This window comes from Oryctolagus cuniculus, chromosome 17 (genome assembly GCF_964237555.1).
Source record: "Oryctolagus cuniculus chromosome 17, mOryCun1.1, whole genome shotgun sequence".
Taxonomy (NCBI): Eukaryota; Metazoa; Chordata; class Mammalia; order Lagomorpha; family Leporidae; genus Oryctolagus; species Oryctolagus cuniculus.
The window spans coordinates 17,076,390-17,103,790 of NC_091448.1; the positions used below are offsets into that span (position 1 = coordinate 17,076,390).

General features: G+C 44.0%; 1 protein-coding gene across 6 annotated transcripts in view; it reads left to right on the forward strand.

Moving 5' to 3' along the window:
- KANSL1 (KAT8 regulatory NSL complex subunit 1) overlaps positions 1-27,401 on the forward strand; it is a 182,143-nt gene that overhangs the window by 33,075 nt on the left and 121,667 nt on the right. For 2 of the 6 annotated variants that reach the window (XM_002719458.5, XM_002719459.5), the window contains exons 1-2: positions 4,597-4,735; positions 25,170-26,541. In XM_002719458.5, the coding sequence (XP_002719504.3) occupies positions 25,253-26,541 (1,289 nt within the window). In that variant the 5' untranslated portion in view covers positions 4,597-4,735; positions 25,170-25,252. Of the gene's footprint in view, positions 1-4,596; positions 4,736-4,773; positions 5,129-25,169; positions 26,542-27,401 lie in introns of those variants that run through there. The other 4 variants (XM_070060557.1, XM_070060559.1, XM_017349250.3 and 1 more) reach the window with 2 other exon arrangements.

Sequence of the window (27,401 nt, forward strand, 5' to 3'; positions counted from 1 at the left end):
AAAAAGAGTTGCTGATGTTTACTTAATTCATATTTAACCTTTCAGTTTTAGAACTGTGAGAAATACTTGAAGTGTCATTCAGTAATAGTAATAATAAAAATTAAGCTTAAGAGGTAGGTATTATCTCCATTTTATAGAGCAGAGTAAGTATTTTGCGCAAAGTAACATGGCTGGTGTGATGGAGGCAGGATTAAGATCTCAGGCTGCCCCTGAATCACTGTGTTACACCTTTTCTGTTTATTCAGCGAATAATTATGAAACGTGTCCTTTGTTCCAGGCTCTGGATTAGGTCTCAGGAGTGTGATGGTGTATAGCAAAGTGGGTCCCTGTCCTTTTGGAACTTCAGTGGTTTAGGCTGTAGTACTTTGTCCTGAGTTACTGTGATTTCTTTAAGTAAAAAAAAAAAAAAAGATATAATTCCTTGTCCCTTTGAGATTAGTTTGGACATATGAGATGCTTAGTTTGGGATAAAATATTCTGTTTAAGAACTTGTGAGTTGATGTTAGAAGGTCTGTTGTGGGGAAGTTAGAGAACACCTCTTTGGAATGTGTTTGTTGTATGGGGAGAGTGATAGATTTTAGACTTTCGGGCTAGCTTGAAGAGCTAAGATGGTGTATGCACACCACCTCAGAGGAACTGCAGAGAGCACACTTAGCCACAGGGAGTGCAGTGCCACCCAGCTATGTTATAAGTAGAGTGAGTGAGAGCACTGGTGGCAGTTCAATATATCACATGAGTTTAAGGTGGATTAGTGGGGAGGAATGATGGTGAGCAGGGATGGTCCTTTTCTATGCAAAGAGAATAGATGGATATGGAATTGTGTATGGGTACAGGAAGGGTGGTCTCTTCTGAAGAATAAATAAATTAGTTACCTAAAATATGATAATGTAATCAAAGTAATAAAGTAATATGCAAATTCTTTCCAAAAGATGGAAAGTTAATCATCATGTTTTAGGCTTCAGGTCTAAGAAACCTAACTCAAATAGGCTTCACTAATCGAGGGGTGTTTTTTGTTCCATTGTTCTGATGTGGCTGGGCGTCCAGAAGTCACACAGATGTCGGGATTGCTTGAGGTGCTTGAATGCTTTTAAGGCCCAGGTTCGTGGCAGCTCTCCATTCTGCCCCCTTGCTGGGGGCGGGGGAGCGTCTTCAGGCTTGCTGCAAGGGGACTGGTAGCAGTGTGAGATGTCAGTGAGGAAGAAGAACTGTTTTTTCCTCCATCTCAATTTTAGGAAGAAATTGAATTCGGTGTTAGATACCTTCTGGAGGTGCCTTCTCATGTCTAACCAGTTCCTGACCAATTATTGGCAAAGAGAATGGGTTTAAATCAATCACTTCAAGTAGAGTGGATATTGAAGTCAACCATGACTGTTCTAAGAGTGACTTGAAAAGTGAGACTTACGTGTGTGAGATTTAAAATAGCCTTGCTATCAACTGTTTTTCTGGAGGAATTTTAAGAAACCACATTTCTTTCCCTAAGATTTTTGTGTCTATAATGGCTCACCTTTGGATGTCTTTATTTGTAAAAATTAGTGCCTGAGTACAAAGATACCTGGTTTTGGATGACTGTGTAATACAGGTTCGCTGATTTAAGTCCATAAATATTGTGAACTTCTGATGAGAGAAAGTTGGTATTTATTTTTCTTCCAAATGCATATTTTTAGAGATGAGCATTTCACAGCTTTCTCCTAATCCACTGGAAAAAATGTATTTCATAACTTTGGTTATTTAGGGGCCTAATTAAAACTGACAGTTGAGTTTCTAAGAGTTGCAGCAGTAGTAAGATTGATGATTTTGTGCTGGATGTCTGAATATAATATACACTGCAGTATACACTGCAAAGGGCTTTGCCTTATTTGGCGTTTTTCTGTTAATTTAGATTTCAGAATACTCCGATTAGGGCTCTAGTTCGCCATCTATTGGTCATGATTGTGTGTTAACACACTCTGAATTTCGTGGAATTACCATTTATGTGGAATTCTGTGTATATATTTTTAAAAATCAATTGAATTGTCTTCCCTAGGATTATCATTTAAAAAGCTAAGACTAAGTATCATCTCTTTTGGATATATATTAGCTTATTCTTGGTGTAGTTTGGCCCATTTTTAATATTTGGGGAACCATGACTATGCTTAGAGTGTGATTTTTAAAAAGAATACAAATGGAAACTCACAGAAATATAGGTGCAGATGCTGTAGGAGCTGGTGAGTTAGTGTAACTTTGTGGGCAGACTAAAATTGTTCTGAAACTATAGTGAGGGTGTTTTTTGATGAGCAGAAATGACGCATAACACCGGATATTGGTTCTGGTAAACCACAAAAAAGTATTGAGCATTTTACATCTTCCTTTTTGGTAGTATAGTATACCTTTCTTATATGCTGAATTTGATGATTTAATTGTTGGAACTGTTCCTTTTTCTTGTCACTTAATTTTTTTTTTAAAAATTGTATTTGAGAGGCAGAGAGAGAGAGAAAACAATAAACATTCAGACAGACCGAGAGATCCCATCTGCAGGTCCATTCCTCAAATGCCTGCAAGCTAGGAACTGAGTCCAAGTCTCCATGTGGGTGCCTGGGACCCAGTTAGACCCAGTTAGCAGGTGCAAGACTGACAGGGAGACTCCAACCCAGGCACTCACATGGGATTCAGGCCTCTCAAAATTGATGCCTCCCCCAACTAATCTTGATGAATCCCTAGGTTTTTATTTGTATTTGTTTATTTGAAAGGCATAGTTAGAAAAGTGGGGAGAGATCGTCCATCCGGGCTGGGTCGGGCCAAAGGCAGCTGCCAGGAGCGGCTTCTGGGTGGAGACGGGGCCCTCTTCCGCTGCTTTCCCGGGCGCGTTAGCAGGGAGCTGCATCAGGAGTGAAGAACTGGAGTCCGTGTTGAATACTGGCACTGGGGGTAATGGCTTAACCCGCTGTGTAACAGTGCGGGTCCCCTTAGGTTACTTTACATCTCAAGGCACTGAACTCATCTTTTGGCAGCTTTTCCTTTAGTTTTAAAGGATGGTGGAATTGCACTTTGTAGAGACAACACTTTTCCTTATTTTGTTAAATTTCTTAAATCTAGAAAGTTTCGTTATTTTAAGGCCCTGTTTGGAAAAGGAGTAAAATAATGAACCGATACACTGGTCAGGAGAACTGGTAAGATACTGTAACTTTAAATGAACTCTGGTAGCAAACTGGGAAGTTTGCTTTTCGTTGTGAGATTTGGGTTTCTCTATGAGTTCTTTGTTAAACTTGAGCATGGCAGTGAACTTCCTTTTGGTGGCGGCAGAAAGCATAGATACTCATTGTGTAATGCCATTTGCCTGTTTTGGCGGATCTGCCAAGTCCTGACACCCCAAACAAGACGCGTGCTTCTTGACGAAAACTACACTTCCCAGCGGGCCCGGCGCCGGTGGGCCATCACTTCCCCTCCGGCTCCCGGCGGCCCCTTCCCGGGCTGGCCTGGCGCGGGCCCCGCCTGCGCCTGCGCGGTGGCGCCGTGCACCCCCGCCCCTCGGCGGCTGCGGAGCGCGGCGTTGGGGCTAGTGCCCGGCGGTGCTGCAGTGTGCTGAGGCCGGCAGCTAGGACAAAGGGCGGGCGGCGGGAACCGCCTCGCTGGCCAGGGGGCTCCGTGCCCGGCGCAGCGCGCTGTTAGCGCTGGAGTAACGTGGCGCCGACGTTCTTCGCCTCCTTATCACACAGTGCACACAGCTCCTCGCTCACGTCCCCTCGCTCCGGCGCGAGCCCCTCGTAGCTTTGCCCCTCATAGCTGGCGCGCGGCACCGCCAGCCCCAGCGCCGACAGAACGTGACGGCGTCCGTGCCTCAGGTCAGCCTCCCCGCGGCCAGAGCCAGGGCCCGGCGCCCGCCTGCCGCAGTGCCGCGTGCGGCACGCCCGGGCGCCTGGGGTCTGGCGCCGCGGCCTCCGCAGATGGAGGTGGAGAAAGCGGCCGGCGCGAGGAGCCATGACTGAGGCGGCGGCGGCCGCGCCTCCTGGCGGCCCGCGGGGGCGGCGCGGCGGGCGCCCCCTGGCGGCGCGCCGGGGCGGCGCGGCTCTTCGCAGCCGCTGCCGCAGCCGGCGGAGGCGCTGCTGTCCCTCCTCCCCGTGTCCCCGGCGCTCGCCCGCTCGCTCGCTCGCTCCATTCTCCCTCCGCTTCAGATTAAAGGGGGGGAGGGAAAAGGAGCTCGGCCGCCATTTTCCCAGTGCCGCCGCCACCGCCGCCACCGCTCGCCGAGCCGGCGGGAGAACCGAGCGCCGTAGCGAAGCCGACTCGACTCGCCGCGGCGGCGCGGGGGGCGGCCGGAGCGCGCTCCCCGGCCGGGAAGAGGCGTCCGGGGGTGGCGTCCGGGGTGCGGGCTCGGGCTGCAGACGGCGGCGCTTGTTTGTGCGGGGCGGGGGGGCGGCTTCACCCTCTGCCCCCGCCCGTCCAGCCTCCCGGCCGGGCTGCGGTCCCCGGCCGTGCCCAGGCCCCGGCGGAGCGGCGGAAGGCCGGAGAAAGGGCCCGAAAGAGAAGAAAAAGCGGCCGCTCCCCGTCGCCTTCCCCTCCCCCTCCGCCTCGCCCCCCCGCCCGGAAAGTCAGGGCGGCTCCGGGCGCCGGGGGGGAGGAGAGCGGCGGGCCCGGGCCGGAGCCGCCGCCGCGCGCCCCCGCCCGCCGCGGCCCTCGGCGCCCAGGCCGGGGGGCTGTTTGCAAACTGCGCCCATTTTGTGGGGCTGAATCCGCCCGGGCTACGCTCCTCCATCACGTGGTAGGTGCTGCTGCTGCTCCTCTCCTCCTCCTCCCGCTGCCCTTTCTCCTTCTCCTCTCTCCCCGTGGCTCCCATTTCTCCCTCTCTTTGTTAGTTGTAACTAGAAAGGCAGGGCAGGGGAGGAAAAATCCCCAGAACTTTAAATGGCCTCTCCGGGCTTCCCCGCTGCGGGTCCGGGCTGGGAGTCGCCCCAAGGGCGGGGGTGTGCGGGCCCTTCCCCGCCAGCTGCCGCCTCGTTCGCTAGCTTCGGCTTTGGCGTTCTATTTAAAAAGGCGGCCCCAGGAACATGGTCTGTGCCCGTAAAAAATGCCCAAAACAAACTCTGCCTCTCGCCTTTAACTTCTTTTGCCTGCGAAAGGCCTTTCTTTGCTGAAACATCTTGCGCGTTTCACGGTTTGTATCACAACTCTGATTGTTTCATGTATTTATTATTTTTGTTGCTTGTGAATTGAGGTCACTTACGTTTTCAGATCTAGTCTCCCTCAGGCGGACGTGTTTGCTGTGTGTGTGTTTTTAAAACTAAAGAGGAAGAGGCATTTATTTGTTTTTTAGTGAGTTGGAATCTTACTGCCGTTTTGGGGGGCCTCTTTTCCGGCTGACGGTCTTTTGATTTTCGGGAAATAATTGTTTTCCATACGCTAACTAACGCTCCTCCCATGTTTTACTTAAAAATCCTTTTGTTTTGCAGTGTTGGAATCCCAGTTTGGGTTTTTAGAGAAACGTGTTACTTAACTATTGCTCATTGATTGCCTTAGGGGAGAAGGGGGTGACATGATGGCGCCACTTTAAATTGCTCTTTCCTCCTCCCCCGGTTTCCCCCTTATCCTGGAGGTCACTGGAGCACTCTCCGTGACCTGTTCACAGAACTGTCCCGGAGGGCGCGGGCGGCACGCTCGTGGGGACGAGACTTCGGAACCCGGAGGGTCGGCGGACCGAATCCCGCGGTCCCCAAAGTTCCCAGAAGTCTCCTAGTCCTCCGGCCTCGCCTCCCTCCCCTCCATTCACAGTCCTGGTGTTGCCATCTCCTTTGTCACGTGGCTAGCAATCATTGTGTTTTTTTGTTTGTTTTGGGGTGTATGTTTATATTTTTAAATGGTAGCCCAGAGGAACCTTCTCCCACCCTGTTAGGGAGATCAAAATGTTTTAGTTGTTTTAGTTTTAGAGTCGGAGAACATTTTAAAATAAACGATCAAATTACATAATCTTTGACTTGCATAATCATGATATAGTTGTAGATTGTTACTGAACTTGGTGTGGAAAGTACTTCAAAGTATGGAAAGTAGTACGTTAGGATATGTGTTCCGTTTCTCAGGATAGCGTGTGGTTTTTATTTTCCCTGCTTTTTGGGTCATTTAAAGTACCACTATTTACAAAGGCTTAAGTGGGTGTGTTTCCCCTCCCCCTCTTTTATAGGCTGCACTCAGTTCCTTTTCTAACGCACAGACCAATTGAGAAAATTCCAAGTGTCTGCATGCTTGTCAGTTAAAACTGTGTTTCTTTTTCTCCTAACAACAGTGAATACTTGTAAGTCATAATTGTTTTCTACCGAAGGGTTTTTCATGAACATTTCTGTTGCATTGTTAATCCAGAGAATATTTGCCTTTAATCCTGCAGCTTTTAGAAGAAAGTTATTATCTGTTGCTTCTTGTCAGTTTTCCCCACGGCTGGGGAAATTTCTGTTGTAAAATACACAGTATATGTCTCTTGTTTTTACGTAGTTTGATAGACGTTTTTCCAGTTTAAAGAGAGTAAATCTGAAACGCAGTGATTCTTGAGCATGCATTGATCTGTTTCCTCTGATGTATATTTTCAATGGTTTGGGCCATTTTCTTTGCTAGCAGTTACATCATGTCATGTGATATGTGCAGTGTGATGTGTAGTTCTAAAAATAAGGCAAGGTAAAAAATGCTTATCCCTTGGGAACATAAAAAATGTTTTGTAAGTGTGGGATAACTGTCTTCCCTCATGGACTTCTCAGTTGGGTTTCCACTCGGTTCATCCAGCGAAGTGTACAGTTGTGACCTTTAGCGTGTGCAGTGTGCTTGCTGGGGCCCTCATGATTGGAGGTGGTTGACTGTGTTTCTCAAGTGTGATCTGCTTGGAAGGAAACATTAGGTGAGACAGAGGTTATTAAGATTAGTCTGTATTCTGTTGAAGATGGTGGTCTCTGATGACTGCCTCATTTAAAGATATATAAAAGGATATTTGTGCATTGTGGCTGTAAACAGCTAAAAGAGTGATCAGTTAAGTATTAGAGCCTTTGTGGTAGGGTGAGGCTTTTGATCTTCCCCCAAATATGAATGTATTGAAGTGAAGTATTCGATTTTCCACATCTTTCCTGAAAGCCTGATTTAGAACATCCGTATCTGATTTTTGTTCTTTACCAAGGTGAGATGTTAAATTTTTGTCTGATTTTCGGTCTTCCTGCCCACACATGTTATTTGTGTGGTTAAACCTGCAGAGCACTCTTTGATTGTTAGGTGACTTATCGTTATCCTATTGAGGAAAGTTCTGGAGGCTAGAAAATGAGTAAGGCCTTAATTTACTTGTGAACTTTTTATCAAGTTGAGAAGAAAGGAAAATAGCTATACTCAGTTTTTTTCTTCAAACACTATAGATACTCTTCTGTTTCTAGTAGTGAAATGCTATACTGTAACCAGTATCTCTGCATTCTCTAGAGTTACGGAGTTGACTACAGATTTGAATTGTATTTTAAACGGAAGAATGAACTAATTTTAGGTATGTTCTGTTTCATAGGACCTTATTCATGTAATCTGTAAACATAAGGCCACTGTGGTTGATGATACTTGTCTGAGAAGTGTTTGAGTGGTTCTAGTTAAGACCTTTTGTGAGTAAAGCTTAGTTATTAGAAAATCAGTTTTTAAAATATTCTTTGAAAAAACTAACCTGTACTTGATTCTATAGACAATAGTCATAGAAAACTATGCGTTTAAAGAGTAATGTATATTCCTTTTATATTTATTCAGCTTCTTGGAGGTTGAGGGCATTGGTAGTGGCTGCCTTTTTTTTTCTTGGTGAGACAATTAAGGTGTAGCAATTAAGTGATCTCTTTTCTGTAGACATGTATGAGGACATTTCAGCAAGTTCATGGGAAAATTGGAATTAAATGATAAATTCATTTTGGTGCAACAAAGATTGAATCCCGTGCATAGCTTTTTCATAGTACATGTTTCCATGACTTTTTTTTTTTTTTTTTTTTAATTTACTTATTTGAGAGGCAGAGCTACAGACAGAGACAGACTAAAAAAAGGGTCTTCCATCCACTGGTTCACTCCCTAAATGGCAGCAATGGCCACAGCCGGGCTGATCTGAAGCCAGGAGCCAAGAGCTTCCTCTGGGTCTCCCACGTGGGTGCAGGGGCCCAAGGACTTGGGCCATCTTCTACTGCTTTCCCAGGCTATCAGCTGGGAGCTGGGTCTCAACTGGAGCAGCACAACTGGGATGCTGGTTCCTCAGGCAGAGGCCCCGCCCACTACACCTCAGTGCTGGCCCTCCATGACTTTTTGAAGACCTTGCCTGTGCTTAGATTTCTTTCGTTTTTTAAATTTTGAAATTTTTTTTTTTAAATGGCTGCAATGGCCAGAGCTGCGCCGATCCAAAGCCAGGAGCCACGAGCTTCTTCCGGGTCTCCCACACGGGTGCAGGGCCCCAAGGACTTGGGCCATCTTCTACTGCTATCCCAGGCCACAGCAGAGAGCCGGACTGGAAGAGGAGCAACTGGGACAGAACCGGCGCCCCGACTGGGACTAGAACCCGGTGTGCCAGTGCCGCAGGCGGAGGATTAGCCTATTGAGCTGCGGCGCTGGCGCATATGCTTAGATTTCAAAACTTTTTGTGCCAAAATAAACTTACCTTTCATTTCACTTTCCACAGATTTTGAAAAATATGTATATAGCATTTTACAATTACTGGTCCTCCCCCCCCCCCCCCAAAAAAAAAAGGTCACCACCATTCCCTTGAGTTTGGAGGGAAAGGAAAAGTGTGGATTCTGTGGTCCACTGTCTCAAAGCAGATCTCATCATTTAGTGTTTAGAGTTTCAAAACACCCTTCTTTGCTGTATTTTGTCCATCTCAATAAGTTTCTACTTTGATTGATTACATTGTTTCAGGTCTCAGCATATGTTACATTAATGCCCTTTTTACTTCCTCACTTTATGAAGGCCTTCAGCGCAGGTGTCTCAAATGAAATGGCCCCAAATACCTGACTTGCCTACTGTGACAGTGCAAAGATTTGGACCATGTCCTTTCCCTAAAATAGGACTTTCACTGTTTCTTGGAAATCTATATTAAGCCTAGTTTTTGAGTCCTCATGTTACTTCTGAAGATGTATGTTTAAATTACAATTTCTACCTTGATAACTTGCATATTAGCCTCTTGGTGTACTAAAAGTTGTTAAAAAAATTCTTACCAGAGCATAATAGTGCATAACAAAAATACGACTCACTCCCCAGTACTTCTCATTCCTTGAAATGTGACCTCATAATATAGTTAGAAAAGACAGATATGCCACTGTACTAGAGGTCCCCAACATGTGAAGGCTACCAGAGAGATGTGAGGTCAGTGATATCCTTGAGTGTCACTTGGCAGATTATTGGATAACTGTGGGTCATAGGAAAAGACCAGTTGATGTGTTTGAGGGTAACCGCTAGTTACCATTTGTGTTAAGTCATGTGTTTGTCTTTGAAGATGGAGCATAAAAGTATGTAAGAGAAAATAAACCAATAAATGTGATTTGCCAAAATGCCCAGACTCCAATAAGGGTTGCAGTAGATATTTTTTCTTTATGCGTTGAGCTTTTTCTTTTCTTTGATAGGATAAAGGTAAAGCTAAAACGCAGAGGATGTGGAAAATGATTTCTCCAAAGTAGAGAGCACAACTCACAAATGAAAAACTTCAGGAAGTCTAAAAGAAGAATTTAAAAGATTGTAAACCTTTATGCCAACAGCCCCTTCAAGATGGAGAAAACATGTTAAATTCTGTTTTCACTTTGGGTGGCAAATAATAATTGCTTAATAAATGTTACTTTGTACAAGACTTGCTTTTCCAAGATTTTAAGCCAGCTCCATAGGGATTTTAGCATTTGACTACCCTCTGTCAGGGAACTATTTAGCTGTATAATTTGTTGTAGTTAACTGTAAGTGTACCTGTTTTTTACTAGTTCTATTTTTTTTTTTTTTTTTTTTTAGAATTGAATATTCTTTCCAACATGTTAAGTCAGGAAATGTAAAGTAGAGGTTAATGCAGTGCAGTCTTATCTAAACGTTATCAAAAACTTTGGTTCTTGTTACTTGAACCAGGAATCCTAAATGAGATGTTACTCTGAATGTTAAGTGTAGTAGATTCTGTTCTTGTTTAGCCAAAGTTGCTTGAGTGGCCTCAAGCTTAATGGAGTCCCTCACCTTTTAATTTCTTTATAAAAAGGGAGCAAGGTGAGGTCAGACTGGTTACATTCAGTTGGAGGGGAAGTGTTGGGGAATAAAAAAGATGAATAACAATTTTATTGTTAAGATGATAAACTAAAAATTGCTAAGAATTGATATCCAGACTTCCTGTTGGTACTTGCCCTTTGGTCTTTGGAACTGCTTATTAGCACCTCCACCAGAGGGTGTGAAGGGATAGAGAGTAAAAGCTAATGAGTTTGACGTTCACAAATATAGAGGCTTTGCAGAAATATCATTCTAGTGAGTTGAGTTGTCAGTAAAGTTTCATTAAACTGTTAACACATTTCCATGGAGAACAGAGGGTGTTTGAAGATCTCAAGTGTATGGACTGCAGTTTTTTTTGCTGTTAGTCATTTACTGCTTAGCTCCTAGTCTTGGGCACCTTCAAGACAGAAAGATATTAGTGTTAACGTTTAACATTTCCCAGACATTGAAAAAATTAATTTTCAATGAGATACCTAGAATTTGGCCATGGACCCCCAAGAATAACTTTTGCTTGGAATCTTCCAAGAAGTTTCTAATTTTAGAATTGTTCAGAAGCACTTTTATCATTAGAGTTTCTTAGAAAGAGAGAAAAGTATATTTTTCTACCTTACCTTGTCTTAGAAAATTTGAATTCAGTAACAGGATAGGAATAAACACCACTGATAGTATGATATATAGTCATCCTTCTATGTATATAGTTTTGTTAAATGTGACTCTAGTTGTTATGTTATGCTTTGTTGCTTAATTTTTTTTAAAGATTTATTTATTTTACTTGAAAGAGTTAAAGAGAGGAGAGATAGCGAGGTCTTCCATCCGATGGTTCACTCTCCAGTTGGCTGCAACGGCCGGAACTGCGCCGATCAGGGGCCCAAGGACTTGGGCCATCTTCTACTGCTTTCCCAGGCCATAGCAGAGAGCTGGATTGGAAGAGGAGCAGCCGGGACTAGAACCGGCATCCATATGGGATGCCGGCACTTCAGGCCAGGGTGTTAACCCGCTGTGCCACAGCGCTGGCCCTGCTTAATTTTTTTAAAATTAGGTGGTTTTTTTTTTTTTTCTTCTTTTTTTAAGGAGGTATTACATTTCTGAAGTGAAGGAATCATATATACATTTTTGTGTACCCATGAGAATATTTCTGTTGGGTAGATTCTTAGTATAATTGCTGAGTTAAAGTTTGGATAATTGGCATTTAAAATTGATAGATTGTACCTTCAAAATATTATACAACCAAATTTAATAGTTTTAAAAAGTGCAGTTGGGTTTTCCAAGCTGGATACAGGTGTTTGGCATGTGAATGACTGGAACTTGAGGTAGGTGAAGTCTGTTCTAGATTCAGTTGATGCCTGCTTCTTGTTGACATTGTCATCACCTCATAATCAGACATTCCCACTTATGTGCTAATGGATCTGTGTCTGATGCATGTAACACAGAATACTCGGGTTAACTTAACATATGTTGATTTACTTTCTGCCAAGCTGTGTGCTGCATGTAGAGGATAGAGAGAAAACAAGTACCCTCCATTTTTTGTTTTTAAGATTTATTTATTTAAAAGGTGGTGTTACAAAGGCAGAGGCAGAGAGAGAGTTTTCCATCCGCTGATTCACTCTCCAGATGGCCTCATTGGCTGGACCTGGGTGGATCTGAAGCCAGGAGCCTAGAGTTTCTTCCAGATCTCCAACGTGGGTGCAGGGGCCCAAAGACTTGGTCCATCTTCTGCCTTCCCAGGCCATAGCACAGAGCTGGATCAGAAGTGGAGCAGCCGGGACTAGAACTGGAGCCCATATGGTATGCCTGCAGTGCAGGCAGTGGCTTCACCTGCTATGCCACAGCACTGGCCCCAAGTACCCTCCTTTTTAAAAACAAAGTTACTTTATTTGTCAGAACGAAGGACAGATAGATCTCCTATCTGCTGGTTCACTCCCCAAGTGCCTGCAATAGCCAGGTCTAGGCCAGGCCAGTTCCTGATTCCAGGAGCCACGAACTCAATACAGGTCTTCCATGTAGGTGGCAGGGATCCAAATACTTGAACCAGGGGGTAATGCCCTGACTCCCAGGATGCACATCAGCATTGGAAGCTAGAATTTGGAGCAAACCTAGGCACTCAATTTGAGATGTGAGTGCTCCAGGTGGTGTCTCAACTGCCAAGCCAAACACCTACCCCCAAGGAGGGAAAAGACAGATAATTTGAGTTGATTTTACACTATGAGCTATCGCCCAGGGAGTCATAGCAGTGCAGATCGGAGCTTGGAGGAAGGGAGGCAGGAAGGAATGAAGAATGTTTGAAAGAGCCTTTAATTTTAGAACTGAGCCTTGAAGGAATAGCATGAGCGTAGCCACACCTGAGATGCAGGTGGCTGTGGGGAGGACAGGTTGGTGTTGAGGTTGAATATAAAAAAGCAGGTTGGCACAAGCGTGTAGGGAGTTTGGATTCATCCTTACCCTTCGTGCCACTGAAGAATTTTAAGCAGGACATGGTCAGATTTACACCCCCTTCCCCCTTCTTCCCCTTTTAATAAACATTTTGTTAGTGCACTCTAGACTGGAGGCCTGTTGACAGGAAGGAGGAAGAATCACTGAGAAATTCATACTGTCTGAAGGACTGCAGTGTGTAATGAATTTGTGAATTTAGGCAGTGGCACTAAGGGTGGAGGGAACATGCCCTTCATTCTCTTACTGAAACTGCCCCTCCACACAGTGCACCCTTCCGAATGCAGCAGAATGTGGTCCCTTCCTGGAAGCCTGCCTTGATTCTTCAGGCAAAACACAGTGCATTAACACCCAGGCAACTTTGATGAAAAATCTTACTATATTTGGCACTAATGAAGCATAATTTAAAAAAAAAAAATTTGAAAAGCAGAGTGACAGAGAGGGAGAGACAGAGATCTTTCATCCACTGGTTCATTTCCCCAAAGGGCCACAGCAGCCAGGACTGCTCCAAGAGCCAGGAACTCCGTTCGTGTCTCCTGTGTGGGTGGCAGGGATCTGAGTCCCTGAGCCATCATCTACCACTTCCCAGGTGCTTTAGTAGGGAACTGGATTGGAAGTGAAGTAGCTGGAACTTGAACCTCAGACTTGGCAGTCCTGTATGGGATGTGGCCATCCCAAGCAGTGATTTAACATGCGTGCCACAGGACCACTCTCAGGAAACTTAAAATTTTTGGTGTCTGCTACATTAGACCTCAGACTCCTGTGTAGTCCATTTTTTGTCTTGTCATCATTGGAAGATTTTTAAATGAGGTATTTATAATGAGAGGTAAGTCAGTGATTGAGATCATGATTCGCTCACAGAGGGAATGTTGAGGGGGCAGGAAGTGGTTTTGGACTTGGTATTGTGGACAGAGAATGGGTTTTGAATATGGGATGCTTGAAGTAGCTGTGTGGACAGAAAATGCTGTATCCTACTCATTCCTCAGGTTTCAGTTTAAATGCTATTTCCTCTGGGAAATTCTCCCTGACTCCCACCTACTACTTTGCATGTATGAGGGCCCCCTATTGTGTCTAGGGATTCCATGATCATACTGGTGTTTATCCTTTCTATAGGTACTTAGGTGGTGCTTTGAGTGCTATAGACATCTTAATAAAAATTGGAGATATGCAGTGGGAAGCGTTCCCTCATTGATTTTCCTCTAAAGACTAAAAATCAAACTCCAGTGTCTAGCAGCTAAAGCCCTTCATATTTAAATCTAGCTCTAAACTGCCTGGTGCAGTTCCATAAAAACATGGGTTTCAGAGCGAGAGGGATGGGTTCTGTCTACTGGTTCACCCCCCAGATACCCACAGCAGGTGGGTGGCCTAGGCCTGGGAGCCAGAACTCAATCCAAATCCAGCTCTCCCCACCCAGGTGATAGGAATCCAATTACTTGGATTACCTGCTGCCTCTCACTGGGATTAGCAAGAGCTGGAGCAATTATGGAACATGGGTGTCTTAACTGCTAGGCACAATGCCCATCCCCAAAGCATAAATTTTAGAGTTAGAGATTCTGCCCCTGACACTGAGTAGTTGTATGATCGTGGACTAATTACTTAACTTCAGAACATCAAGTTTCCTCACCTATAAAATGAGGACAATGATGGTATTTACCTTACAGTGTTACTGTGAAAATTGAGAGAATGTAATCAGTGGCTGACATACTAAAAAGCCAATTAATGTTGGTAACGTTACAATCATAATAACCTATCCTCCAGTTAGTTATTCCTTTAGTAATTATTAACCCTTTTCAGTTAAAAAGCTTTGTTGGCATCAGAAAGTGTTAGGGACTTTGGGAGGCCCACATTATTTCTTTGTTTTATATATAAAAAAAGACTTGTCTCCTCTCCATTGTGTTCCATAACATCTACATTTGTTTCTGTGTAAAATAAATACTTCCCAGTGCATCCCATAATGTGATTTCCAGTTTTTCAACACAGAGCACTAAGCAGTTGCTCTTTTCCTCTCTGTTTTTGAGAAGCTGTACATATACTACCTGGTTCATTTTTTTTTTTTTTTTTTGACAGGCAGAGTGGACAGTGAGAGAGAGAGACAGAGAGAAAGGTCTTCCTTTGCCGTTGGTTCACTCTCCAATGGCCGCCGCGGCCGGCGCGCTGCGGCCGGCGCACCGCGCTGATCCAATGGCAGGAGCCAGGAGCCAGGTGCTTTTCCTGGTCTCCCATGGGGTGCAGGGCCCAAGCACCTGGGCCATCCTCCACTGCACTCCCTGGCCACAGCAGAGAGCTGGCCTGGAAGAGGGGCAACCGGGACAGAATCCGGCGCCCCAACCGGGACTAGAACCCGGGGTGCCGGCGCCGCTAGGCGGAGGATTAGCCTAGTGAGCCGTGGCGCCGGCGGACTACCTGGTTCATTTAAGTTGTGGATCACCCTTCAGATCCTCCCTATTGGATTATTTTCTTGATTAGAATGTACTCCTCTTTCTGTTTTTAGCAAAATCTAAATACTTGAAAGACTACCTCACAAATGCCCCTCCCCCTCTTTTAAATACTACCTCCACCCAGTCAGTTGGTACTTCCCATTACCAAGTTCTAGGTAGAGTTGGTGGGCATGTGAAAGAAGGGTGGTATTAAGGAACTTTGTTTGTCTTGGAAATGTAATTTATAAATTGACAATTAGGAAACACTTTGATAATATGAATTGAATGATAGTAACTTTTAAGTGTATTATGCAATTTAAACAGGAAAACAGTGATAAGAATCTTAAGGATGAAGAGTTGTTTTTAGATTTAAGCTTTGGAAGGAGTCTGCCTATTCTGTTGTGGGTCCACCTCATTTGAGGTTCCCGTTGCAGCCTGTCTGGATTATTGCAGTAGCTTTTTCACTACTCTTTGCCACCTAGGTGCAATTTTACATTATTTATTTATTTGAAAGAGCTACAGAGAAAGAGAGGCAGGCCGTAGCAGAGAGCTGGATCGGAAGTGGAGCAGCTGGGACTCGAACCAGTGCCCACATGGGATGCTGGCACTGCAGGTGATGGCTTCACCTACTATGCTACAGCGACAGCCCCAGTTTTACCTATTTTAATCCATGCTGTCCAACTGGTCTTTCTAGAACACAGCTCTGATGTGTCACTCCCATTAGACAAGCTTCTGGTGATACTCTGATTTCTCTTAGTAAAGGTTGGCTATTCACGGCTGTCTACTAATGATCAGACTTCAACTACCTTTCCACCTTTTTTTTTTTTTTTTTTAAGATTTATTTATTTATTTGAAAGGCAGAGTTATAGAGAGGCAGAGAGGGAGAGGTCTTCCATCCGCTGATGCACTCCCTAATTGGCCACAATGGCCAGAGCTGGGCCGAACCCAAGCCAGGAGCCAGGAGCTTCTTCTGAGTTTCCCACGTGGGTGCAGGGGCCCAAGGACTTGGACCATCTTCTACTGCTTTCCCAGGCCATAGCAGAGAGCTGGATCGGAAGTGGAACAGATGGGACTTGAACCGGCACCCATATGGAATGCCGGTTTAGAAATACCTTTTTCTATACTGTTCCTGCTATTAAAATACACTTTGTGTTTCCAGCAGATTGTTCATTTCTCTTAACCCTCAGGATGTCCTGTGTTTTCCCACAGTTTTGCTTTTTATTTTGCCCTTTTCTCTCATAAGAATGCCTTGTTACTTTCTCTCTAGTCTAGCCTTTCATGTAATGAAATTTAAGATAATTTCTAAATCTCACATGAAGTTTGGGTGCTTCGTGGGCATTACTCCCCTGACCATCTGTTCTCCTCCTGATTCTTTCTCCTTTCCACTGTGCAGAATATAAAGGTAAATTGTGAAGAAGATGTTAGGAACATCATTATGAACAAACTTTTCTTCCTCTTGACAATTTTTGCTTCAGTTTTCAGTGCAAGTGTAGTTTTTTGGCTTGTCCCCCCAGATGGCCTAAACTTTCCCCTTGGATAACAGGAGCATGATATCTGCAAGTGTGTGTGTGTCTGTAAAATCTTTTTCTGTTTAGGCAGTGGTCCTCAATGAGAATGTGTGATTTGGGCATTTCCCCCACCCCTTGGACTTGTCAAGAGGCATTTTTGTTAGTGGAAGAAGGATACTGCTGGCATCTAATGGGTTGAGGCCAGAGATGTTGATGACTATCCTAGAATATACAGGGTAATACCTCATGTCAGAAAATTATTGGACCCAAGATTTAAGTTGTGCTGGAATTGAGAGGCTCTGTCATACGTGTGTTTGCCTCTGAAGTTCCACTGGGGTTGGGTGGAAGCATGTGGTGGAAAGGGACACTAGGGGTCAGAAATGGGAACTTTATCCCAGCTTGTATCTCTCATAAAATGTATATTAGTGGATGTAAACGTTTAAGTGTTCAGTAGAGAAGAGCATGACTCTCCAATGGGAAGTTTTCCTTTAATGTGTTTGCTTGATAAATACATTTTACATTTTCCCCCTAAAATGCTTCGTTGGAACTAGGAGAGAAACGATTAGTTGCCTAGCCTAACCCTTTATAAATAAACAATATCGATTAGATGGCCTTTCTCTTTTGTCTCTACAAGCTTACTGCAGAATTTTAGTTTACTGGTATGTCACAGCAGGTACAATAGCTTCATCTGTACTACTTTGTCAGATTGTAGATTACCAGATGAAATAAACATTGGAATCTTAAAGGCTTGGGTTTTTATTCTGAATATATAATTGGTTTTTAATACCTGTCTCCAGCAGTAAACTGGAAATTATAATCTGAGCCCTAAACCTACTGCCTAGGTTGTTACAAGGATTAATCAGTTAATTATAGCTTTTAATGCTTCATATTCTTTGGAGAAAGGTGATTTATCATAAGCTTAAGTTTGACAGTTTTTCTCTGCTTTAAACTGTTGGGTAAAGCTTTTGGTATTTGTTAGGTCCAAGTGGGATGGAAAGGGGCTGGCGCCGTGGCCCACTTGGTTAATCCTGTGCCTGCGGTGCCGGCATCCCATATGGGCACTAGTTCTAGTCCAGGTTGTTCCTCTTCCACTCCAGTTCTCTGCTGTAGCCCAGGAGGGCAGTGGAGGATGGCTTAAGTGCTTGGACCCCTGCACCCACATGGGAGACCAGGAAGAAACACCTGGCTCCTGGCTTCCGATCGGCACAGCTCCGGTTGTTGTGGCCATTTGGGGAGTCAGCCGTTGCGGCTTTTTGGGGGGTGAACGAGCGGAGGGAAGACCTTTTTGTCTCTCTCTCTCTCACTGTTTGTAACTCTACCTGTCAAATAAATAAATAAAAATTTAAAAAGTGTGATGGAAATCATTGTTTTAATCAACATTCTGCTTGGAATTTAGTTAAGTTTAAGAAGCTATTTGATGTTTTACTTTACTTGGGCTTTTTGGTGTTTTAAGAATTTCCATTATTTGCTTTCTACTTCCTTTGCTTTTCTTTTTTCGTTCATTCTTTGAAGCACTAGCCTGATCCTTAGCTTTTCTTATGCAGGCAATACATAATTATGGTAGAGCTATTATGTAGGCAAAAAAAGACTCTTTTATTTTTTAAAGAAGATTTATTTATTTATTTGAAAGGCAGCCTTAGAGAGGAGGAGAGACAGAGAGATCTTTCATCTGCTGGTTCACTCCCCAAATGGCCGCAACAGTTGGAGCTGGGTTGGCCCAGAGCCAGGCGCTTCTTCTGGGTCTCCCACATGGTTGCAGGTATCCAAATACTTGAGCCATCTGCTGCTGCTTTCCCAGGCACATTAGCAGGGAGCTGGATTGGAAGTAGAGCAGCCAGGACTCAAACTGGCATCCACATGGGATGCTGGTGCTACAGCAGCTTCACCTGTTATGCCCTAGTGCCAGACTCCTCGTTTCCCCCCACCCCCTGCTTTATTTATTTATTTGACAGGCAGAGTTACAGAGAGGCAATGAGGAGACAGAGATCTTCCATCTACTGGTTCACTCCCCAAATGGCCACAACAGCCTGGGACAGTGCTGGGCTGTGCCAGGCTGAAGCCAGGAACTTTTTTTTTTTTTTTTTTTTTTTTTTAATCTAGGTCTTCCCAAGTGGTTGCAGGGGCCCAAGGACTTGGGCCATCTTCTGCTGTTCTCCCGAGCTCATTAGCAGGGAACTGGATCAGAAGCAGAGCACCTGGGGCTCAGACTGGCATTCATATGGGATACTGCCATTTCAAGCAGCAGCTTAGCCGACTGCTCTACAACACTGGCCCTTGCACTGCTATTTTATGGTTGCGTAATATTCCATTGGGTGGAAAGTTCATGATTTAATTCTTGCACATTTAGTTTTTCTTTTGTAAATAACATCATGAAATATTAAAATCTAGGCTCAGAGGGTAAATAGTAAGCAAAACAAGAACAAGTTCTAAACTTAAATGCTGATTTATGTCTGTTGTAGCTAACGATGCACCCTAGGTGCCATGTCCATTTTTTTGGGTGTGTTTTTTTGTATGTAAGTACATTGATGTTTTTGAGAATCATTAGCTTTGTATTATGTACTAAAAAGTCTTACAGAAACTTATTCCTGGGGCTGGCGCCGTGGCGCAGTAGGTTGATCCTCCGCTTGCAGTGCCGGCATCCCATATGGGTGCCAGTTCTAGTCGTGGCTGCTCCTTTTCTGATTCAGCTCTCTGCTATGGCCTGGGAAAGCAGTGGAGGATGGCCCAAGTGCTTGGGCCCCTGCACCTGTGTGGGAGATAGGGAAGAAGCTTCTGGCTCCTGGCTTTGGGTCGCTGCAGCTCCAGCCATTGCAGCCATTTGGGGAGTGGGCCAACGGAGGGAAGACCTTTCTCTCTGTCTGTTCCTCTCACTGTCTGTAACTCTACCTCTCAAATAAATAAAAAAAGAAAGAAACATATTCCTTCTACGTTGGCTTTCTGTCATCAGATTATAATAATAGTATAGGTAGTAATGTGTTTGTGCCAAGTACTAGGCTAATTAAAAATATGTGAGATAGGCTGTGTTTTCTGTGGGTGAGGAAACTGAGGGGACAGAAAAGGGAAGTGATTTACTGGGGTAGAGCCAGGATATGAACCCCAGATTTGCACAATTGAGTCAGTACTCACCTTAGCTGTGAGTGCTTTTGGTGGTAGTGTTGAATCTCAGTATGGCATTGTAAGTCAGTTAAGAGAGGTCAATAGATTTAGATTTGGGGGGGGGGGGGTTGTGACAATTGGGCCATCCTCTGCTGCTTTCCCAGGCCATAGCAGAGAGCTGGATCAGAAGAGGAGCAGCTGGGACACGAACCAGCGCCCACATGGGATGCTGGCCTTCAGGCTAGGGCGTTAACCCGCTGCGCCATAGCGCCAGCCCCACAGTTACCTTTTAATTCAATTTTTCACAAAGTTTTTGACCTGCTCTATTTCCGACTTGGGCCTGTTCACCCCTCCTTAAGCAACCTGGTGGTCCCCTGCTCCTGGCCTGTCACCATATTGATGCCAGACTTAGCGCAGACACCAGATTGGCATAGCTCACGGCAGCCCAAAACCCCTGGACTCAAGTGATCTTCCAGCCTCAGCCTCCGGAGTAGCTGGGACTACAGGCACAAACCACCATGCCTGGCTTCACAAAGTTTTTGAGGACCCTGTTAGTGACTGTTCCTGGCTGTGCATCCTATGGGACTGTTGAGACCAAGGAGAGAGTAAATAAACTTTTGCTTTGACATGCATGTGATTAATATTGCGTTCATAGATGGGATTTCAGAGGGTTATGGTCAGAAAAGTTTGAAAAGAGGTGGAACTTGAGTTAGTGTGTTTTTTTTTTTTTTAAGTTGTAAATTTTAAAGAATTAAATAATTCTAAAATAACCTTGGAGAATTTCCTTCTGCGATGTTAATTATGACCCTGGGTGCTCCTGGGTTTCCTAAGATTTGTGTAAGTTGTGTAACGTTGTCCTTTTCGGGTTCCCAGAGGGAGGCTCTTCCTGCTGTGGCTGAGGCTTACACTGTAGTACTCTCAGGCAGTAGGGTGCAGCTACTCTTTTCACGTGCTGTGTTAGTCATCTGGCACTGATAACATGCCTCTTTGCATTGCTAGTATCAACTGTGTACTGATGTTAATTTGAAAGACTAGGAAATTGAATTAATAGGAAAGATCTAATGATTTTTGTTGATGGGGAAAATGCTTTGCATCTTATAAATGGACTCAGTATTTTGAACAATTATTTTGCATTGATCCCTATCAGTAAGTCTAAATATAAATATACTGAATTAGCAATAGCATTAAATTTAAAATTGAAGGTGGGAAAAGTGAACAGAATGTTTTAGGTCACACAGAACAGCATATGCTATAAAGTCCATAAGGAATAAAATTCTGTAAGCCTCCAAGATCCAGTTCTTTTATAGAATGTTCACAGATAGGATCTGTATTTGAATAATGTTTGTATAAATGTTTTCTCATTTACTAAGCATTTTTAATGAGTTGAACTGTCATACTGTGTAAAGAGTCTTGGTGTGTAGGGCTTACTATGTCAGTAAGAAGTGTTAGAAAGATTGGAGATTGCTGTCTTGTGGCAGGGGAGAGAAGGGAGGGTTTACTTAGTTCAGTGGGAAACTTTGGGCTTCAGGGCCCCTTCTCACTTTTAAAAATTGTTGAAACAGGAAGAGCTTTGTGAGTATTAATTTACCAGTAGTTGTTGTATTAGAAACTTCGAGAAATTGAAAAATAGTTATTTTTGAAATAAACTCATTACATATTATAAAGAATAGCTTTTAACCAAAACAAAAATTCAATGAATGACATTGTTCTTTAGTTTTGATTGTTTTTATTGTCTGACTTAATAAAAAAAACAGTTGGGTTCTCATATCTGCTGCATTCATTTTTTTGTGATACTGTGATATGTTGTTTTAGTTCAAGTGTATAAAGAAAATCCAGCCTTTCAGATTTTAATAGAGTTGGAAAAGAAAGTAAATTTAATAGTCTTTTCAATAAATGTGTATATCCTTTGACATTATACACAAACTGAACAAAAAAGATTAGTTGTAATGTAGAATCTAAAACTGTATCACTAAGCTTTTCATTCTCTGTTATGTTGAAACTGTTGGTGTGTCTTGCACTTGATTTTACCCCTGAATGATTTTCTAACATGTATTGGTCATTTGATCATGCACAGGGTTATGCAGATCTTCCAAGTGCTGACACATTGTATTACATGGTATCAAAACCCCACATCCATTAATGTCACCACTAAATAATTAGAAATAGATTTTTTTTTTTGACAGGCAGATTGGACAGTGAGAGAGAGACAGAGAGAAAGGTCTTCCTTTTTCCGTTGGTTCACCCCCCAGTGGCTGTTGCGGCTGGCGCACCGCGCTGAGCCAAAGCCAGGAGCCAGGTGCTTCCTCTTGATCTCCCGTGCGGGTGCAGGGCCCAAGCACTTGGTCCATCCTCCACTGCCCTCCCGGGCCACAGCAGAGAGCTGGACTGGAAGAGGAGCAACTGGGACAGAATCCGGTGCCCCAAATAGGACTAGAACCCGGTGTGCCGGTGCTGCAGACGGAGGATTAGCTTATTGAGTCGCAGCACTGGCCTAGAAATAGATTTTTTTTAAGTATTAGGAAAATGTTCAAAGTCATGATGGTACATACAAGTTTTATAAATACTGATTTTTGGCCGGCGCCGTGGCTCACTAGGCTAATCCTCCACCTTGTGGCGCCGGCACACCGGGTTCTAGTCCCAGTCGGGGCGCCGGATTCTGTCCCGGTTGCCCCTCTTCCAGGCCAGCTCTCTGCTATGGCCCGGGAGTGCAGTGGAGGATGGCCCAGGTGCTTGGGCCCTGCACCCCATGGGAGACCAGGAGAAGCACCTGGCTCCTGCCATCGGATCAGCGCAGTGCGCCGGCCGAAGCGCGCCGGCCGTGGCGGCCATTGGAGGGTGAACCAACGGCAAAAGGAAGACCTTTCTCTCTGTCTCTCTCTCTCACTGTCCACTCTGCCTATCCAAAAAAAAAAAAAAAAATTCTGATTTTTGCTTAAAAACTCAGTTTCTATTACGGCAACAAAACCATCAACCTTGAAGTGACAGGTAAACTTGTTCATTTTTCAGAAAATGTGTAGCTATCCAAGTTTGAACAATCTTATTTTTTCTGTCAGTCGTTCTGCCTGCTTATAAAAGCAGTATTCCATGAAAAAATTGTAGTTCAGTTGTGCAGGGCTTTTTCTTGAGACCTCATGATGCAGCAAAGTGCTTTGTGTGTGTTTTCTCTTTGCTTCCACAGAATATTTTTTTTTATTTTTAATTTATTTGAAAGAGTTAAACAGAGAGGTAGAGCCAGAGACAGAAGCAGTCTTCCATCTGCTGGTTCACTCCCCAAATGACCGCAACAGCCACAGCTGAGCTGATCCGAATCCAGGAGCTTCTTCCAGGTCTCCCACATAGGTTCAGGGGCCCAAACACTTGGGCCATCTTCTGCTTTCCTAGGCCATAACAGAGAGCTAGATTGGAAGAGAAGTAGTCGGGACTCAAACCAACACCCATATAGGATGCCAGCGCTGCAGGCCAAGCTTTATCCCGCTGCACCACAGTGTTGGCCCCCCACAGGATATTAAAAACAAAAGCCATGCACTTAAAAGTCAAAATTTAATAAAATTCATAGCTTTTATTCATTTATTGAAGCTAAGTGGAACTGAATTAATGGAAATTGTGAGTGAGTGGAGAATATAATTACTACAGTTTGATGCCTCTACCTTGATTTGTACTAAGTTTCCAGCATTTTTGCTCACTTTTGTTTGTGAACACTCATTGCAAATGTAAACACAGTACGGCCATGGTGGCCATTTGGGGGGTGAACCAATGGAAGGAAGACCTTTCTCTCTGTCTCTCTCACTGTCTATTACTCTACCTGTCAAATTAAAAAAAAATGTAAACACAATAAATAAGGCAGCTAATGTTAGTTTTACTATGAAAATATATCTGATTTCATGGACCTTCAAAATGGTCTTTGAGTTCCCAGAAGTCCAGAGACCATACTTAAAAGAATAGCTTTATGTAGATCTCCCTTTGTTCCTAGACCAAACTGTTCAAGGGAGGTGAAAAAGAGGCAAGTGATTGAAATTTTTGGCGTGGTTACTAAATAAAAGCAATGCTGTTACCCAAGGTAATGAAACAGGTTGAGAGGAGTGTGTTAGAAGAACAGCATGAGCTCTGAGTTTCAGGGGGCTTTGAAGATTAGAGTTGCGAATGTTGGATAGAGCAACTCAGAAAATGATTTTCTGAGAGTTAGTGGACCTCGCCATAATAATGGTTATTGCCAAGTAAGTGAGTTGAGAGAAAAGAGAAGGCTGAAGAAAGGACCTTAAGGAGCACTAAACTTTAAGGGGGCTGGAAGATGAGAATGGATGATGGCATTGTCAAGGGCACAGGGAAAGAGAATTTCAAGGTGATCAGCACTGCCTGAGGCTTCAGAGAAGTCAAATGGGAACTGAGATCATTTGGATTTGATAATGAAGCTGCTGGTGATCTTTGCCAGAAGAGTAGGGATGGAACCATGATGATCGAAGGATGAAGAGTGCACAGGCAGCTATTCATATTGTTGTTTCAAGAGGTTTTGGGGTTGGGGCTGGCACCATGGTACAGTAGGTTAATCCTCTGCCTGCAATGTCGGCATCCCATATGGGCGCTGGTTCTAGTCGCAGCTGCTCCTCTTCCAATCCAGCTCTCTGCCGTGGCCTGGGAAAGCAGTAGAAGATGGCCCAAGTCCTTGGGCCCCTGCACCCGCATGGGAGACCAGGAAGAAGCACCTGGCTCCTGGCTTCGGATCAGCGCAGTTCCGGCCGTTGCGGCCATTTGGAGAGTGAACCAACAGAAGGAAGACCTCTGTCTTTCTCTCCCTCTCTCTGCCTGTAACTCTGTCAAATAAAATAAATAAAATCTTTAAAAAATAAAAGAAAAAAATGAGGTTTGGGGGCAAAGGGAAAGAGACTTGTTGGCAATTAATTTGAAAGATGGACTGTACTGAGAGGACAGAGGAGACCTCAGCAAATTCATAGGCAGAGAGGAAGGAGCCAGTAAATTAAGACATTGGTGAGCATTGTGATCTGTAAGAAAATAAAATTGATGAAGCCAATTGGCATTACAGGTGAGGTAAAATTAGCCTGTGGCACAAGCTTTACTTAGAAAGAAGTGAGAAGCTAATGAAAACTGGATCTTGTGGCCAGAAAAATGCAGACATAAGACATTTGTCATATAGCTTTTTCTTACTAATTTTTAATTTAATTATTGGATGTTTGGTTCGGTAGATTGGCTTTAAATGTATCGGTCGGTGTCAAGAAGTTCAAAGAAATTTTTCTCTTAAATGCATATGAGTTGACTTGATTAACTCTTTAAGAATGGAAAATTTGGGCAGCTTTCAGGTTATGGTCACAAGTGACTAAAGGAAGGGTAGAATATTCTTTCTCTTTGCTGGAATTGTACCCTCCTCCCTCCCCTGGATAAAAGATCTGGGTCTCCAGAATGACTCCAACATGTTTTCTGTGTAGCAGCATAGTTGGTACAATAGCCTCAAGTAGAGCTTGTATTAGAAACATGTGTTGTTTTTGAATGTGCTTGTATTTCTAACTTCCTTTTCTTTTTCTTCTAGTCTGTTCTCAGGGGAGGCAGAAAGGGGCCGAGGAGCTGGCCTCGGCACCGGGAGAGGCTGGACTTCCTGTCTCTGTGTGCTGAATGGCTGCGATGGCGCCCGCTCTCACTGACGCAGCAGCCGAAGCACACCACATCCGGTTCAAGCTGGCTCCCCCATCCTCCACCTTGTCCCCTGGCAGTGCCGAAAATAACGGCAACGCCAACATCCTCATTGCTGCCAACGGAACCAAAAGAAAAGCCATTGCTGCAGAGGATCCCAGTCTAGACTTCCGAAATAATCCTACCAAGGAAGACTTGGGAAAGCTGCAACCACTGGTGGCATCTTATCTCTGCTCCGATGTAACACCCGTTCCCTCAAAGGAGTCTTTGAAATTGCAAGGGGTCTTCAGCAAGCAGACAGTCCTTAAATCTCATCCTCTCTTATCACAATCCTATGAACTCCGGGCTGAGCTGTTGGGGAGACAGCCAGTTTTGGAGTTTTCCTTAGAAAATCTTAGAACCATGAATACAAGTGGTCAGACATCTCTGCCACAAGCACCTGTAAATGGTTTGGCTAAGAAATTGACTAAAAGTTCAGCACATTCTGATCATGACAATTCCACTTCCCTCAATGGGGGAAAACGAGCTCTCACTTCATCTGTTCTTCAGGGGGGTGAAGTGGAGGGATCTGAATCTGGGGACTTGAAGGGGGGTATGACCAATTGCACTCTTCCACACAGAAGCCTTGATACAGAACACACCACAATATATAGCAATAATAGCACTGCAAACAAATCTTCTGTCAATTCCATGGAACAGCCGGCACTTCAAGGAAGCAGTAGATTATCACCTGGTACAGACTCCAGCTCTCACTTGGGAGGTGTCAAGTTAGAGGGTAAAAAGTCTCCCCTGTCTTCCATTCTTTTCAGTGCTTTAGATTCTGACACGAGGATAACAGCTTTATTGCGGCGGCAGGCTGATATTGAAAGCCGTGCCCGCAGGTTACAGAAACGCTTACAGGTTGTGCAAGCCAAGCAGGTGGAGAGGCATTTACAGCACCAGCTGGGTGGATTTTTAGAGAAGACTTTGAGCAAACTGCCAAACTTGGATTCTTTGAGACCCAGGAGCCAGTTGATGCTGACTCGAAAAGCTGAAGCTGCCTTGAGAAAAGCTGCCAGTGAGACCACCACTTCGGAGGGACTTAGCAACTTCCTGAAAAGTGACTCGATTTCGGAAGAATTGGAAAGATTTACAGCTAGTGGCATATCCAACTTGAGGTGCAGTGAGCAAGCCTTTGATTCAGATGTCACTGACAGTAGTTCCGGAGGGGAGTCTGACATCGAAGAGGAGGAGCTGATGAGAGCAGATCCTGAGCAGCGTCATGTACCCCTGTGAGTAGAATCCGTGCGTGTTGTCTGCAAAGATGGCTCTGAGATTGTTGTCAGGGAAGAAGGATTTAGTCATCCTCATTGTGTAGAGAATGAGATTCTTTGCATACAGATTCCTAGATTCCACTTGTCTGTTTCCTAATCTTAGGCTGGTGTGTTTTACCTTCTAGTGAAAAAATGGAAGGTATTTCTGTAATGTTTGGTTGTTGTAGGCTAAAAGGTCTTAATTTCCTTTGAAGTCTTATTAAGAAAAACCAAGGTAGTCTGCTTGTAAAACTGTACAATTGTAAAGTTGATGATCCAATTCTTTCACAGTGAACAATTAGCTTTCTTTTGGTACTGTAGGACATTTTGGTAAGTGTTCATGGCTTGACTGTTCAGATTTTGTGATTTCTAGTAAGTGGAGACAAATGTCTAGTTGATCTAATTAACTCAGCTGGAATTTATAGTTGGTTAAAATTGAACTTTGAGCAGAGAGCATAGCCAGTCTCCAGTATAACACTTGGATTTTTTTATGTTGTAAGGACAAACAGAAGATTCTTTGGAGTATTTTCTGTGTTGTCTTTCAGTACAGTCCACTTTCACAACTTGATTCTCTTCCTAAAAGAGCCTGTCTTTATCGGATTCATATTTTGTTTTCTGTTGGCTGAGTTAAATATATTGGCATATCTGGGATAAATTGTTCCTGGTTTTTCCATCTTTGTTGGTGGGAGAAATTGTTAACCTCTTCATGGGTGGTACTCCAGATTAGTGTGATAGAGCCAGAGGTGCCCCATTCTTATTCTTCTTACCAATCCTACATTCGTGTATTTGCATAAGGAAATAATTATACTCAAAGGTAAATAGATCTGTTCTACTTAGAA